Source organism: Eriocheir sinensis, chromosome 31 (genome assembly GCF_024679095.1).
Source record: "Eriocheir sinensis breed Jianghai 21 chromosome 31, ASM2467909v1, whole genome shotgun sequence".
Classification (NCBI taxonomy): domain Eukaryota; kingdom Metazoa; phylum Arthropoda; class Malacostraca; order Decapoda; family Varunidae; genus Eriocheir; species Eriocheir sinensis.
Genome location: NC_066539.1, coordinates 4,610,566 through 4,627,752, shown reverse-complemented (window position 1 = coordinate 4,627,752; position 17,187 = coordinate 4,610,566). Strand labels below are relative to the sequence as shown.

Below are 17,187 nucleotides of genomic sequence, written 5' to 3'. Positions count from 1 at the left end.
CTTCTTTTTCTTCTCTTTTCCTTTCTTTCTTTCTTATTCTCTCCCTCCTCTTTCACCTCTTCCGGCCCATCCTCGTACTTTTCCCCTCTTTTTTTTCCTTTCCTTATCTCCTCCTTCCCTTTTACATCATCCCTCCTCCTTCCCTTCATCCCCTTTCCCTCATCCCTCCTTTCTTCCTTCCTCCCTCCCTCCCAATCCCTTTTTCACCCTTCCCTTCTTTCCTCCTTCTCCCCCTTCCTCCTTTCCCCCTTCTCCATTTCCCTCCCTTCCTTCCCCTCTTTGCTTCCGTCCTCCCTTCTCCCAATCCCTTCTTCACCCTAACCCCTCTTTCCTCCTTTCCCCCTTCTTCACCCTAACCCCTCTTTCCTCCTTTCCCCCTTCTTCACCCTAACCCATCTTTCCTCCTTTCCCCCTTCTTCACCCTAACCCCTCTTTCCTCCTTTCCCCCTTCTTCACCCTAACCCCTCTTTCCTCCTTTCCCCCTTCTTCACCCTAACCCCTCTTTCCTCCTTTCCCCCTTCTTCACCCTAACCCCTCTTTCCTCCTTTCCCCCTTCTTCACCCTAACCCCTCTTTCCTCCTTTCCCCCTTCTAAACCCTTCCCCTCTTTCCTCCTTTCCCCCTTCTTCACCTTAACCCCTCTTTCCTCCTTTCCCCCTTCTTCACCCTAACCCCTCTTTCCTCCTTTCCCCCTTCTTCACTTAACCTCTCCTTCCTCCTTTCCCCCTTCTTCACCCTAACCCCTCTTTCCTCCTTTTCCCCCTTCTCCTCTTCCCTCCTCCTCCTCTTTTCTCTCTTCCTCCCACTCTCCCTCCATAATAGCCTGGCTGCGTCAACACCACCGAGATCGACATCAAGAAGGCGTGTCGGATGAACAAGCCCATGAAGTCCACCAAACACCTGGCCCTCGGCGTGGCAGGCGGCAGGATATCCCCCTCCGTGTCTGAGGCGGACCTGACCAGCCCCGTCGAGTCCCTCAAACACGACATCGATCTCCTCAAGACGCGGGTGGACCGGTGTAACTTCAAGGTGTCCAAAGCGGCGGAATCGTGAGTGCTGGGTTGTGGTTGTTGGTGGTGGTGGTGGTAATGGTGGTGGGTGGTAATGAAGGAACGGAAAGGAGGGGTAAGGGAAGCAGAAGGGGTGATGAAAGAGGAAGGGAGGGCATTAACATTAAGAGAGGAGAAAGGAGGACCTATTCTTAAAACCTCTCGTAGAAGTTGCGGGGATTTTCATGGACTGTTTTTGTGACTAATGATTGTTTAACCCGGTAGCAGCGGGGATCATGTTTCTTAATGGTCCCTCCAAGCGAGAAAAATGAGAAAAAATCGCCCCTCACACAAACCATTTCTTAATATATGTATATCAAAGCATTTCTGATCAGATTAAGTATCATATGTTTTGGGGGGTTTAGATCATGGCACAAATTTGCCCCGTCACTGCTACACGGTAAAGCCACAAATTTGGCCCGTTGCTGCTACACGGTAAAGCCACAAATTTGGCCCGTCACTGCTACACGGTAAAGCCACAAATTTGGCCCGTCACTGCTACACGGTAAAGCCACAAATTTGGCCCGTCACTGCTGCACGGTAAAGCCACAAATTTGGCCCGTCACTGCTACACGGTAAAGCCACAAATTTGGCCCGTCACTGCTACACGGTGAAAACCTCTCGTAGAAGTTGCTGGGATTTTCATGGACTGTTTTGTGACTCAACAGAAAAATTACCCCCCATGAAATCCCGGTTAATTAATCTTCTCTGTAGCCTTGGAAACTGGTCATAACGGCAGTCCGATACGTGTAATAATATGCTCAATACCTTAGGGCTGTACTCTCGGACGCTTTCGGCTCTCCTAACAAATATCTCTAAAGTCCACAACAGAGATTAGTCAGGTTCTCGTGAGTGTTTTCTTCACATTGGTGGTAGTACAGATGCATTGTCAAACTACCACATCGATGAACCACTCACAACATCTGCGAAAACCTTATCAAATGTGGGTGTGTAAACCCCGAAATACTTAACACGTCCGCTGCGACTGGCATGAATTTAGCCTTTACTGGTAGCCTGAAAACATATGCTCCCAGGTCTTTCGCTGCCTCTGTAGTAGATAGTGGAGTGTTCCCCATGTGGTATTGGTATGCTGGATGTTATATTTTTTTTCACTGAATTGTAGCAGCCACTTTTTGTTCCATTCCTGTAGCTTGGTGAGGTCTGACTGTTGGAAATTCGCAATCAAGGGGTTAATGGGCCTTGGAAACGGTGATTATTAGCAGGACTTGGCGGTCGCTGTGATGCTAACATTTTCTCAGGGTAATTTTTTTTTATATTCTTAGTGACATTTTATTTTCATCCTTTCGATAGATAGTAAAAACAGTTACCATTAATAAAACACCAAAGCTCAAATTAACCAACTCGCCTAATCTATCATGTATAGGAGTTAGCTACAAGTCGTCAAGCAGTATTCCTGTTCAGATAATAGTGTCTTACAGTTTGCTCGTCATTTAACACAGCCAGTCATTATCCTGGTGCTTCTAATATTACTCTGTGTCCGCATTGGCACTAATTACACCTGGCTGTCGTGTGATGAATGGTAACAAAATCTGGAGACACTTATCCAAAGACTTTTACGGATGCAGACGTTGATGCTTTCTGTTTTGTCCCACAGGTTCATTAGCTACTGGGAGCAGTACCAAGAGTATGACCCCTACGTCACGCCCACGGAACCGCCCAACCCCTGGGTGTCTGACTGTCCTGATTTCTGGGAAGCAGAGAAAAATTTGTAAGTATTTGTAGTTTCAGAAGTAGTGAATGAAAGTAATGGAAATTAATGGCTTTCAGCTGAGATGGTCGCCCTTTCTGTTGACTAAACCGCAGCAAACAATACATAGAAAGAAATGTGTAAAAAAGTAAAGCCCCCCTTTAATGAAAATAGCCCCCCCCAAAAAAAAAAAAAATTCAAGTCCTGGCTAAAGGCCTGATTGATCACCCTTTAACACTGTACAACTGGTTCATAATAATTTCCATGTATGAAAGGGACTGAAATGCACTTGATTTAAAATTAAGAAAAGAACTGTATAAACAAGCAGTATTCTGGCCTGGCTCTGAGATGTGGTTGTGTTGGTCTGCTGCAGGAAAGAGATCCCGGCCAAGCGGGTGCGACGGTGGGCCTTCAGTGTGCAGGAGCTCCTCAAGGATCCACTGGGAAGGGAACAGTTTGTTAAGTTCCTTGAAAAGGAATTTAGTGGAGAAAACCTAATGTAAGCTTTTTGACAGTATTGTGTGCCTGTAAAAGTAATTGAAAAAATTCCTTAGATATTATTATTGTTTGCATTGTGATGAATTTGGCTGAGCAGAAGAGGACTGAGGCTGTGAACATGGTAATACTAGAATGAAGGCATATTGCATATCACCTTATATAGTTTATCTTCTGCTATAATACTTCATATCAGAGTAATTGTATGAATGATAAGATTAGTTACTCTCAGGGATCTATCAAAACAAATTATCTGAGAGCTTTTTGATGTGTGAAATGTAAGTAAGAACTTTGTATCCTCATGTCTTGTCCCTGTGCCCAGGTTCCTTACTGCGGTCCAGGAACTAAAGTGCCTCCCACAAAAGGACGTCCATGACAAGGTCCAGGCCATCTGGGACGAGTACCTCGCCCCCAACGCTCCGGTTCCAGTAAACATCGACTCCAAGTCTATGAATGTCACAAAGAAGAACATGCAGAACAGGGATCGGTGGACCTTTGATGCCGCAGCTGTGAGTCTCCTCAGTAGCACTGTTCTTGTGCTGTGTTTATGTGATTTTATATCATTTAAAAGACTACTATGGATTTTAGCTCTCTATATATTATTGGACCATGTTTTTCATACTTAGAAGCAAATTATATTGTAGTCTAATAAGATACATAGAATATCTTTTGAGAGGACTTAGCATGAATAGCTCTTTGTAACAGGTGTATTTAAATAGATGACTTTTGATTATGTATATTTGCAAGTATTGATCTGATTTAGTTCAATATACATGTAGGCTACATTTCAAATTTCATTACAGTATGTCTAATGTTTTTGAGCTATTTGGATTACAACATAAAACAACAAACAACACTTTTTGTTAGTTTTTTGCTGTTTCTGCTGCTGTGGGCAGTAACATAACAAGCTCTTGCACACATAGTATCTAAGAAATTTTGTGGCTTTTCAGGCACACCTCTACCACCTCATGAAGTCAGACAGTTATTCACGGTATCTGCGTTCAGAAATGTACAAAGAATTCCTTAGTGGAGGCAGAAAGAAGGTAAGTCCCACTCTCTTACATTTGCCTCTTATTTGTTTTAGCAAAATTATTTTCAAAGTTTTATTCATTTTCATTTTCAAACAAGGGAACAGGTTAGGTGTGAAACACAGCCAAGAGTTAGATGTGAAACACAGCCAAGAGTTAGATGTGAAACACAGCCAAGAGTTATTCATTGAATATAGCATTGTAAAAATCCTAGTTACACATCTCATCAGTTAATATTTGTTAGGGATTACCATGGAATACCTTCCCTTAATGAAAAAGAAATCAGTTGTAACAATGACCTTTAAGTTGAGGTTAAGTTGAAAGGGTATATGGTTTAGGCTTTTAAACTGGTTTCCAACTTACTTTTATATGGCATAATAAGTGGTGTTACATACAAGCACATTGAGAGGACATCAATACTTTGGAGTTGTACATCTACCGTATGCCAATGAGCTGATCTTGTTTGAGCAGATAAAGCCTAGAGTGATTTAGAGTTTAAATTAGATATTTTATTTGTTATTTGAAGATCATTTTTTTGTCATGCCCCATAGATTTACAGCATACAAGTACATTTGTTTACAGATGCTTATGCATTTATAACACCACTCTGTATATACATATTTACTCAGCTGACTCAGAAAGAATATTGTATATAAGCCAACACATTGTTTTTGTATTTCACAGACTCCAAATAACAAATATTTTCTCAGCACTCCTTGACACACACTTCCACTCAGTCAGGTTTGCTTGTCTCACGTGGGTGTTCTGTACCCTCACTGGCACCAAGCTGACAGTAAAGCTTTTCCACCCTCAAGCTTGTGTGCCAGAGTGAGTGTGGGTGTGTGCTCATCACCCATTTTGTGTTGTGTTTGTCACCCGTAGTCACCCACACTAATACTCACACCTCACTAACAGTGTACATTATTACAAGCAATACTTTGCTTGGTAAGTGTTCTATAGCAAGTTTGACATTACAGAACCTTTTTAGTGTGTTTAATCAAAGTGGCATTCAGCAAACTTCCCTCACAAGGTAATGTTATTGGTGTCGTAAATATATTCGGAGGAGAATAATTTTTCTCTTACAAAAAGTATATATACAATATGGTAAAGTTACAATAGAAAGCCAGTTTCAGAATGTTGAGTACGTATTCAGTTACTTTCATGTGATCTGCTCAGTTGGAGTTGAGCTTTGATAGATGTTCCATACATTACTTTTAAGAATTATATTGAAACAGATCAGAAGTCACTTTCAGTGTACAATTTACACAAACCTGTCAAAACACCCTTCCAGTGAAAACTCATTCACAGGTTATTTGTACATACTTTGCTTCTTTTGCAATATAGTTTGTGCTTTTCCAGATATTTATTATTATTATTATTATTATTATTATTATTATTATTATTATTATTATCATTATTATATTATTCTTTTATTATTATTATTTTTCATTATTATCATCAGCATACCAAGTACTCGTACATTGTTGTATACGTATATAATAATGATCCCTGTATACTCAGTACTGTATTTTGTAGAATTGTTTACAAATAACATCACTAGTATAACATATATTGTACAATTTGTAATTAATTTAGAACATTGTTATTAACAGTGGTGGGCACAACTCTGCTAATCCGCTAACCGCTAATTAGCGAAGCTAACTTTTTCATTAGCTGATTAGCGTTTTCACTAACTTTGGAAACAGTTGGCGGACCAATTAGCTTCCGCTAAGTATAGTTCCTCCTCCGCTAACTTTAAATCCACTAAAAAATTCAAACAGGTTTGTTCTTGTCCATTGTGGGCAGACACAGCACCAGTTGAGCCACATGGCGAAATAGTTCCAGGGCTTCCACTCTTGGGTAAATTATGCCTTAAAGTAAGTTAATTGGACAGTCATTAGGGAAACTGTTGTATTTTAGGGTAATGCATCTTGCATTTCCTACTCTTTGAACTTAGGATTTAAAAACAAGAATTCGATATTTTCCACCTGACAAGAAATAAACTTAAAATAATAAAATTAAAAGTGTCAGTTATGGAAAATAAAATAAAAATTGCGTAAATTTGCGGGAAATCTTGGGTAAAAATATACGGATTTAGGATAAACTGGAGGCTTCTTTCTCTTCTCTTCTTGTTGTTGCTTGTTGGGCTATTGGGCTGTTGGACTAACTATATCTAAGCTACAACATTTTTAAATTTCAGGTCACTAGGTTTGTTTTTAAGGGTTTTAGAGCCAAAATACTGAACCGAAGCTAAATCCATATAAAAAAATTAGTGGTTAGGTGTTAGCATTAGCTTCCACTAATTTCTTTATCAGTTTGGCGGTTTAACATAAGCGAAGCTGACTTTTTAGTTAGTGCATTACCAGTTAACGAAGCTAACTTTTCGGTTAGTGGTGCCCACCACTGGTTATTAATCTTGGCACCCCACAAGCATACAGTAGAACATGGCTGATATTGCTGCTGTTGTGCTAATATTTGCATTGTATTTGAGCTGCAGATCCACCTTTCCATATTATATGGCTGAACATGCTCATTTCAGCAATGCTTCACCTCACAAACTCATGTGGCACCATTGATCTGGGTCCCCTGCCTGTGCAAGGCATCGCACTCGCTTGGCAGCACAGGCACTGCTCAGCCAGACCACTTGCACTGGCACAAAGAGGGAGCTGAGCTAGTCAAAGGAAATGCTTCATCCTTACACTTGCTAAAAGTACCACATGAAAGCAATAAAACAGGAGCTATTACTCCAGGGAATGCTGCTTCATTGAGCATCAACCATGAAAATCCTGAATCATGGACAATTACATGCTGTACAAAGAAGAAAACATGGATGGTTATGATAAATCAGTCACAGAAACAGTTCTTGAATTGCTCTCCACATTGCCATTGGTTTGAAATCCATCCTGAAAAAAATATTTAATGAGCTGAACATACAGAGTTCTCATCACAGATATTTTTTCTTGGAATCAAGTTTTTTGAAAGGCAGCACGGGCTTATTATTTGTTCCTGTCTAATGAGCCAAATAAGTTGAGAACTGTAACGATTAGATTAACAGCCAGACAAGTGGAGATAGCAATGTATAGAATGTGTGCATTAGCATTTTATTCATATGGAATGCAGAAAAATGCAATGTCACACATTGCATATAAACTGCAAAATGGCACGTTCCAACCATGTGGGACTGTGCTATTGTTAACAGTTTTGATAATTTATCCTGGAAACTTAAAAAGAAAATTTTCATCACAATTTCTTTTCCTTGTTTGTTTTTCTTAGACCTCAGTGAGGGGAATCAGATCAATAGTACACTTCAGCAAAGGAAAGGATGCTCCCCCACCATCCTAGTAGTGACTGGAGAAGTACACTGCATGCCTTCTAACTCCCCCACCTGGTGAGGCTGTGGTGTTGTCTGCCTGTCTCAGGGTCACCATAATGGCCACTCAAGCATGCATGTTAACCCCTAGTTCCTAGACACAAACACTTGACTAAACCCAGCACTAAACCCCTTGTCCCCATGGTCCCTTACCTCCCAGCACATACTTGTCCCTTGTGTGTATGTGTGTGTGTTTGCGTGTTCATAGTGGACAAGCAGAGGTAAGTACTTAGGACAACAACTAAAGACTAGAAACTATTCATATGCTCTTCATCTATGTGCTGATGTGTTCAATATTCACTTTTAAGTTATTCATTCATGGTTCTGTATAGCAGTAAATCAAATCAATCATTAGTTACTCATTCTCCTATTAGTGCAGATTTTGTAGATAGTTTTACAGGTTAAAGGTAATGAATGGGTCCTATACGAGATGTTTTAAGTATAGATGATAAGCACTCATGAGCATTCACTTTTTTCTCACATAAACACTCCTTTGGTGCTGGCATGAGTTGATTAAAAGCATGTTTAGATAATTTCTTCAACAGGTGTATAGTTAAAAAGTCACACTTCACATAGGAAAGAAAAGTGTTTGTGTTATGTCTATGTATTAAACAGGGACCTCTTTAATTTTTACATTGTCAACTTACAGCAACTTAGAGAAAATGGATATTGTCTTGTGCATCTTTCCTGATGTATTTTTTGCTTCACACAGTACTGAGAGTTGTGTCTTCAGCTCAGTACCCTAATCTTCTTTGTTATGCCTTCACTGTCATCTGTCTTCGCAGATTTTAAAAGTGTCAATAGACACTGTATCTTAACAATACTTTCGGTGAATTTTCCCATCAGTTCCAACACCTTTTTAGAAACCCCTTCAGCTGGGTGTTCACACAAAAAAAATCCCTGTTTCTTACTGTCTCTGCACACCTGTTTCATCTTTCCCCCTTAGGTATACTCTCCCCCGGCCCCTCTGTGCCAGCTTCACATGCTCCTCCCATTTCACATTCTTTATCCCGGCAGGTTTATTGAAAATTTGATGCATCATGCTCAATGTTTTTACTTTTTCTATCACAGATAAACAGGCTAAGAATGATAAAAAAATAAAAAATAAAAAATAAAAATATTGTCTTCACATGTTTTAAAAATAAAGTACAAGTTAAAGAGTCAGTTTAGTTCTTGGAATTCCATTCTGCTGCATTCAAGATTTTACCTTTTAAAGTTGGAAAAACTGCAAATTATGCAAAAGACATTTTATTGCATATTGGTACATTAGGTAACTGACCCTCAAAATTAGTAGCTAACATACATAGACATTCATACCTTGTGAAAGTTACAATTCATCCTGTTGATAATTACAAGTCATCATAGCCTGAGCTGTTGACACATGCATGTTTTTTTCCCTAATCTACTCACATGTTTATTAAGCATAGAAGCTGTCATGTTTTAAACTGGTACTGTTTTTATTAAGCTGTCATCCATAATTATTTTACACAATGATACAGTTTGTCATTAAACATCACAGAGCATCAGTTACATTGGTTTTGATCAATATTTTCACATCTTATGCTTCAATTTAAAAAGCGTGAATGGGAATAATTGTAAAACTAACCTTGATTATCACCATTTCAACATTGCAGAAGAGTATTGTGGTAATATTTTATGAAATATTTTTCAGTCAGTTTAATGTGTCTTTTTATTTGTACTTCCTTTTCAGACTGGTAAGTCCTTTATGATACCCAAGCTGTCAACACTCAACATTGGGACTAACAGTTAGCCACATCACACCATGAGAGTATGGGTGGTGGTTGTGTCAAGAGCTGTGTGGTCCCTAGTTCTTGGGTTAGAGAGGATGCTCTCCTGTAACAAGGATGGAGATATGTCAGGGGAAGGTATACACCACTTGTACTGCCCAAGGAAAGACAACACTCCTCCTGCCGCCTGTGGGACCTGCAGGCTGCTATTACCGTGGTGTCTCCCTTTTGTCTCTTCACCCAGGCAGGAATACATGTGGCTGTCTTAACATGTTTCCTTGTATGAGCAGGTGAAAATTAACATTTGGCAACCTATATACAAATGTGGGCACATATTTTCGAAGGCACATTGCCGTAATTCAACATTACCATCACCAGGGCTGCCACAGTGTGAGTGCTTGGCTGACCATATCATTGTTACGTATGGTGTGTGTGGCTGGACGGCGACACAAGGAAGGTCAGGCAGGCACGTGGGTATCTTCCCCATCATTATACGTATATTCAGTTTCCCGTGATAGATGCAGCATCGAGTGACATTGTTGTAGAAAATCCTCGTGGTTATCCTGTTTTCTGCCGGACACAAGCTGTGTCTCCCAAGCATTAACTGTACTTGTGAGCATCCAATAGTGAAGCTCTTCAATAATTTAGTCAGTCTAGATACAGAAATTATCAAAATTCTAAATCTAAGCTACTTCTCATAACAGTTCTCAGAATATTTGATCTGCTGGAATTTGAAAGATTTTCAGCCAGTAAAAGCTGTAACATTTGTAAGATCAGTAGAAGATCAATGCCAAATTAGTGTCAAAATTTTCTAGGAATGGCATTGCAAAGTACATGGTAATAATGTCTTTCATTAGTGTTGATTTTGTTAAAGATACATGACGTATCTTTATTGTGATGACTGATGATGAAATTGTACATGTGACCAATTGCAATGCCCTCAATATATTGTAACTCTGTGTACCGTTTTGTTGATAATCATGACAGATCACCACGCCTATGTCGGTATGATGTGGTTAAAGCCTCTGTGTAGTGCAGTGTGCTCCTGACATTACAGTCTGTATCATAGCCACAGCACTCCTCACTGCATGATGAAAGAAACTTCATCTTCCTACAGTTCAGGCATGAGTGTCTAGTATTGGCACCTCTGCCCTCACAGTGGTGTTGGTAAGGCAGGACTGAGGAGTCTCATGTGTGCATTCTCCTTATGTCCACTTTTCTCTTCTCTTTTAGTATCTCAGAACAAGTATTACTTTGTGCCAATCATGTGAACTTGACAGCACTAATGCTGCAACTGTTCCCATTGGTTGCTGCCTCAGTGTCGGCCAGTCGCTGGATGTTTTAGTGATTACGTAAATGCCAGCAGCACTTCTGTTTGTCATAAACATAATTCAGTATATGCATGCATATATACAGATGTATACTTTTATACATACATGCATGCATGCACAAGATAAATACATGCATGAAGATTGTTTTGTTGTGGGCAACACATTGCTGCTCACCTTTAGGAGGTGGATATATTGTGCAGAGTAAAGTATTCATGTGTGAGTGACAAACATGTCTGGACCACTGAGAGTCAGTGAGAAGAGCTGCACACACACCACCTCATCTAGCTAAGACTGTGTTCTGCCACGCCCTCTGAGGTCCCACATACACACCTGCAATGCCTTACCCCACACTGTGACAGATGAACGCCTGAGCACAACCTGCACAGCGGCCATAGTGAACGGTATCTGAAACTTTTGTTTGAGGGTGTTATTGATGCTGCTGGTCATACACCTATTTTTATAGTAAGGAATGTGAGATCTGTGTATTGTGATTATATTGTCATCACAAAGATTCTCAGTGCCAGAGTTACAGTATATGAAGGGTATGCTGTGAGTATTTAAACCATTATATCTTGAAGCTACCAATCAGGGAGATGATTTCAGGATGCACACTTACCTGTACTTTAGTTCCCAGTCTTCTGTAGGCATGGAAAGAGTGTTCTAAATTGACTTGGATATCTAAAACTAATTAGGGCTGAAAGACTATACCTAAAATGGCCATATTGGAAATCATAATTAAATCATCATGAAAATTCTCACTACTGGAAGGTGCTACAATATTGCATTTACTTGCATGCATATCACTTGTGTGTCAAAGGAATCATCAGGATGATTAATCAGAATCTCAGTATAATCTTGGACAGTGTGGTCAATTGCCTGAGTGGATGGCAGTCAGGAAGGAAAGTTGCAAGGGGACTTGCATGACAGTTGACAGTGAATGTCAATATATTTACAATGCTGTAATTTATTGACTAATAAGCCATTGACAACACAATAAGTATTATGAATCACTCATAGGTGAGGGTAATTTATGATATTGTCACTAATGAAAGACAGAAACATGTAATTGCTGGCACAAAGAGTCTAGCAATATATCACAGCGTCACCGGCAAGACTGGCTCCTCGGGCTGTGTGGTGTGGCAGTGGTGGCAGCAGCAGCAGGAGAGGGAGGAGGCTGGTCTGGTCCAGTGGTCAGTTAGGAGTCTCTTTGCCAGTCACAACAACCTTATTTCATTTTCTTTGAGCGGACCAATTTTATTATAGATTTTTAATATTGGGGCTGTAAGGTGGACTGTGGCAGGATTTCTCAATGTTCTGTAATATTATTTGTCATGATACATTACCTTAACCTGTCATCCACATCACACCTCAGAGACCTTTCTACTTTTATAGTTTTATTTAAGAATCCTGACTGCCCTGTGCATTGATGGTCTGCCTTGCAGCTCTTGTAGTGTTCAATGTTTTGCAAATATTTCTGCAGTGACAAACCATCAGTTCAGAATGCTACTTTACAGGGTATAAAGTAACAAGGTAATGGTAAGCACAACTGTTCATTTGTTTATTAATTCATACTGCAAATGATAGAAACAATAAACAAACTAAATTCTGGTGCTCTAAAAACTATGGTATAATTAAATGACTATCAAGAAAAGATAAAATCTTGATCAGACATCAGGAACAAGCCATCTTCATGCAGTTCTTGAAGTCTTTCTATAGTGTTTCTTGTATGGAAATCTATTATTGTAGATATTAGAATCTTATATATATTTTCTTTTAGCTGTATGTCTCAAGACTGAATTAGAGATTCCATCCAATAATACTCAAGTTCTGAATTTAGGGAACACCAAAACTGTATAACCAACATAGAGGAGTGTAATTCTAACTGTTATGTTAGGTTATTCTTACATTAGATGTTTGTAATTTTTTCTGGATACCCTAAGTTCTCACTGTTATGGGTGGTCATTTTGGTGTGAATCTTATTAACTACAAAACCAACTTCTTATATATTTATTATCTAAACTGAGGTCACACATTGCTTCTATTTTGGATCACAAGGCATTTGTTTATATGTAAAGTTGCCTTAAGTTGTTATTTCATCCCATTGTGCCTCATGCATATAAGCACCACCACGCCATCGCTTTTTCTGTTTTTAGACCACTTGTTTATTGCACAAGTCAACATCTACATATCATGTAATTGAGGGGAAGGTTCACAACATTGAACCATTAATATCTGCATAGAGGAAGCTACAGAGTAAGCCTCAGGTTGCTCCTACCTTGATGTGGTACCCAGCCAGAGTCAGGCATGCCTCCTGCAGTAGAATCCTAGAATAAAGGTAAAGTTTTGAATCAGTAAATGTAAATGGAATCAAAGAGGAGTACATAGCTATGGGTTCTTTAAATTGGAGGTGTGTGATGTACTCTAAAATCAGTAAAGTACAATTTTGGGTCCATCTAGCAAGTGGAATGTCAATATAGCCATTCAATCAATTTATTTTTCTTCAATAACTAACATCATACAAAAGTAAATGTTATACATAAAGTGGCTTTTGGGTATAGGTGGGGGAAGAAAAGTAAGTAGATTTGCTGCCAAGAGTTTGGAATGCTCTGAAAAGGGCTTGGAACCTCTGCTGCACCAAGACTGCAACCATGTCACATGCAACACATTAGGATGAAATGGGTGGAACTGATTTTTTAAGGCAACTGTACTTTTCAAGTTTGTGTTTATTATTACTGTAACTTGGTTGCTCTTCCACAACTTTTATTATTTCACTGATTCACATACAAATAGTATGTGGAATTTTCACTCAATCATTTTCGGTCATTAGTTTCTCTGTTCGGACATAATTTGCGGGTGTTGAGGTAGTGGGTTCTATCTGTGTTGCATAATTTATCACCACATAGAGGCTGTTTTGTGGGCTAGTTTATAACCTGATAGTGTATGAGGAGGCGGAGGTGGCAGTGATCTTTTTGGGGTATATCATGTACTGTGATTCTCTTTTTAAAATAGCCAGAAATGTTGTGTCTGTAAATATTTTCTATATTAGTTATATATACTTTCAAACATTCTAAGAAGAATCACTATATTTTTTCTAATTGTGTGGAAATGTGCAATAATCACAAAAAAATATTGTGAAATCACCCAAAAGTATCTCAACCAAGAGGAGGTATTTTTACTGTGTATTGAAGTCAAGTTTTTGAATAATATGAAAGTTTATCTTGGGTAGCTTCTGTACACAGTGTGTAGCTTCTGTACACAGTGTGAAGCAAAGTACAGAACAGTACTGCCAGAGTTTGCAAGGGTGGCTGTAAGCTGCAGGTCTTATATTTTCATCATGGGTATGTGAGGACCTCCAAGATGCCAGCTTTACCTGTCTGTCTCCCAAGCAGCTGACCTAACTTGATCAGCAGTCTGGGCATAGATGTTTAGTACTTATTTTGAAAAATCTATACTTTAAACTGTTCAACTTTTATATGGTATATGGAAATGGATTCAGTAGTGAATATGAAGCATAATAACCATGCAGTCACAAGACAAAGGTGGTGAATAGTTGATATAGTGTGGAAAACTCAGAAATATTTGCAAACCATTTGTCCCTCTTGTGTAGATAGGCAGTAAAAAAAGTCATTCATATAGATTATAAAATCATGGGAAAATGAGGCTTTCCAGAAATAACTCAAATTAACATGTATGTCAGTTTGGCAAAATTATTGATCTATGCAGCTCATTTTCTCATACTTGCTTACAGTCTGTGAGGGGAAGAGCCGTCAGTGTGCTGAACGGTGTGACTTTGTTCAGTCATGAGTGAAGTCATGGCGGAGCAGCTGACAGCTCTGTCCCCTCACGGCCGACAGTTGACCCGTCATCGATGCCAAACCTACTCTTGTCATAATAGATTTATTTTAAGTTTGTAGGAAGTGAACACCAGGGGAAAATATATATATATATATATATATATATATATATATATATATATATATATATATATATATATATATATATATATATATATATATATATATATATATATATATATAATTTGATTAGAAAATTACTTCTAGTGCAGTTTAAGGCAATATATGATTTCAAATACTTGTTTCCTCATGGTTAATTACTATATGAGTATGCTTTGTTTATTGTATTTTGAATTAATAAATTATTAGTCTCATTTATAAATGACAAAGTTGTTCTCTATAAGAATCAAACTTATAATAGCATTTTTATAATAAAACAATTGCTTTTATGTGGCCTAAATAGTACTCCACCAGCAGATCACAACACATTGCTCAGGAACACTTGACCTAGACACACCATGGGTTGTTATAAAGTTGGGTTTTAGATGTTACAGCAAAATGACTGAGGCTGCAGCCATCCAGACAGGTAGGAGGGGAAAGCGGTGATGATTCAGACAGTGGGAAGGGCCAGACATCGCATTTATTGTAAAACATATGGGAGACGGAGTGCTGCGAGATTTTGTGTGAATGTGCAAAACTTTGTTGCCTTGTTCCACACCAGACAACCACGCCCTCAGAGGTGTTCTCTTTGATGCAAGTCAGTTTTTTTTTTTTTTTTTTTTTTTTTTTTTTTTTTTTTTTCCTATGTAATATTTTTAAGGTGTATCGTAAGCTCTCTCCATGAAACTGGCAAGTAGCGAAATGTCCATTGTTACGGTGAAGCAGTGATGCATGGCGAAGGTATTGCCGTAGAACACGGAACACCCACCTCTTGTGGTGAAAGTGGAGTAATGTGACACCCATTTATTTTTTATAGTCGTGATGATTCGAACAGTTGATTTTTTTAATGATTTTTATTCATTTTATATCAGTTTAAATGCTTCAGGTGTTGCAACAATTATAAAAAGGTCAAGTTTGTTCATTCATATTCAGATATTATAATTGTGAGAAAATTCTTGAGATATTTCTTATTTCTCATTTTTATATATTTTTCTTATACATACCTAAATATTGAAGGGATGCGTTTGTGCTTATACAAATGTCTTGTAATTAATATTTTATTGTTTATTAGCCAATCAAACTTACGTTATATTAAGATTATGCCGAGTAATGCAAATGTCTGTACCATCCAACCTCCCTGGCTGAACCATCACCATGAGTGGGGATGGTTCAGATGATTTAAAAACTTGTGTTTCATCACCTACTGCTGAAAACTGGAAATAGCTACAAAATTACACTACCTCTTCAATTTAAAAAAAAAAAAAAATTAAAAAGTGGCCGAATCACCGCTCTCCCCAATACAGGCAACACAGACTCTGCTGCAAGTAACATTTCTGGTCCTAAATAATCTTGAAGCAAATTAAATCAAATAACCAGACTATTTTTTGTCTTGAAATATATACGTACATGTTATTGTCCTTAGGGAATCAGGGTAAGTTTATGAGAGGTTTCAGAGAGAGAGAGAGAGAGAGAGAGAGAGAGAGAGAGAGAGAGAGTATGCCAATATGAAAAGAAGTATAGTACAGTGCAGTGGTTATTGGTGTACGGGACAAATGGAAACAAGAAGAGGAAATTGGTACAAAAGTAAAAATAGTGTAGAACTTCTCCAAGGATAAGTTTAGTGGACGCTGCCAAGGAAGACAAATCAATGTAAAAGTCCTAATAGGGCCCGGGTATTGTCAGACGCTGCCGCCTCTCACACCAACTATTTCAAAAGGCCAAATAGGAGAGCACCTGGGTTTTAATGCCTGCTTCTTAGGTTCATGGTGCAAAAGAAGGGTCAAACTACCACCAGGGTCCCGAAACTACCCCTGGAAATGCCCCAAACTCTTACTAAAGCCTTGTCAAATATAAGAAGTTGGATGCCGAAATGTTTAAAAATATCTAGAGTCGGGTAATGGTGTCCTGAGAGAAGGGATCGAGGTGCATGCTAAGTGATATTGTGACACCCAACAGGCACTAAAAGTAAGATCATATATGTGACTTGCATCATGAAAATGGAAACAGAGTGAAGGTTGAGGACAGAAATTATCCCGTCCGCTGCAATTGGCATGGATTTGGCTTTCACTGGTAGCCTGGTTATATACAGTCCCAGATCTTTCTCTGCCTCTGTGGTGGATAGTGGAGTGTTTCCCATGTGGTATTGGAGTGCTGGATATCCCCTCCCAAGCTGCATGACTTTACATTTTTCTTCACTGAATTGTAGCAGTAAATATTTGTTCCACTTCTGCAGCTTGATGGTCTTCTTGTAGGAAATCCGCAGTCAGGGGGTTAAGGTTGTGGTAATTGACAGGATATAGGCTGCTTTGATTTCGAGACCTTAAACTATTTAGGCAAAGTTAAACAGTAAGTGCACAGCTGACCAGTAGAGGATAACATATAAAAGAATGTTGGAAGAATGAGTAGAGTGAAAATTGACAAGGAAAAGGGAGGTGAAGCAATTAGAAAAGTAAGAGTTGCAACCCAAGACTTTTAGCAGGAAACCGTGGAGATGAAATTATAACCT

General features: G+C 38.9%; 1 protein-coding gene across 5 annotated transcripts in view; it reads left to right on the top strand.

Annotated features, from left to right (window-relative positions):
- The window catches only part of LOC127005830 (regulator of G-protein signaling 7-like), an 82,883-nt gene extending 66,928 nt beyond the window's left edge, over nucleotides 1-15,955 (top strand). For 4 of the 5 annotated variants that reach the window (XM_050875002.1, XM_050875004.1, XM_050875005.1 and 1 more), the window contains exons 8-14: nucleotides 822-1,048; nucleotides 2,664-2,777; nucleotides 3,130-3,255; nucleotides 3,574-3,760; nucleotides 4,202-4,294; nucleotides 7,553-7,667; nucleotides 9,361-15,955. In XM_050875002.1, the coding sequence (XP_050730959.1) occupies nucleotides 822-1,048; nucleotides 2,664-2,777; nucleotides 3,130-3,255; nucleotides 3,574-3,760; nucleotides 4,202-4,294; nucleotides 7,553-7,621 (816 nt within the window). In that variant the 3' untranslated portion in view covers nucleotides 7,622-7,667; nucleotides 9,361-15,955. The remainder of the gene's footprint in view (nucleotides 1-821; nucleotides 1,049-2,663; nucleotides 2,778-3,129; nucleotides 3,256-3,573; nucleotides 3,761-4,201; nucleotides 4,295-7,552; nucleotides 7,668-9,360) is intronic. The other variant, XM_050875006.1, reaches the window with a different exon arrangement.
- Nucleotides 15,956-17,187: the final 1,232 nt, after the last annotated feature.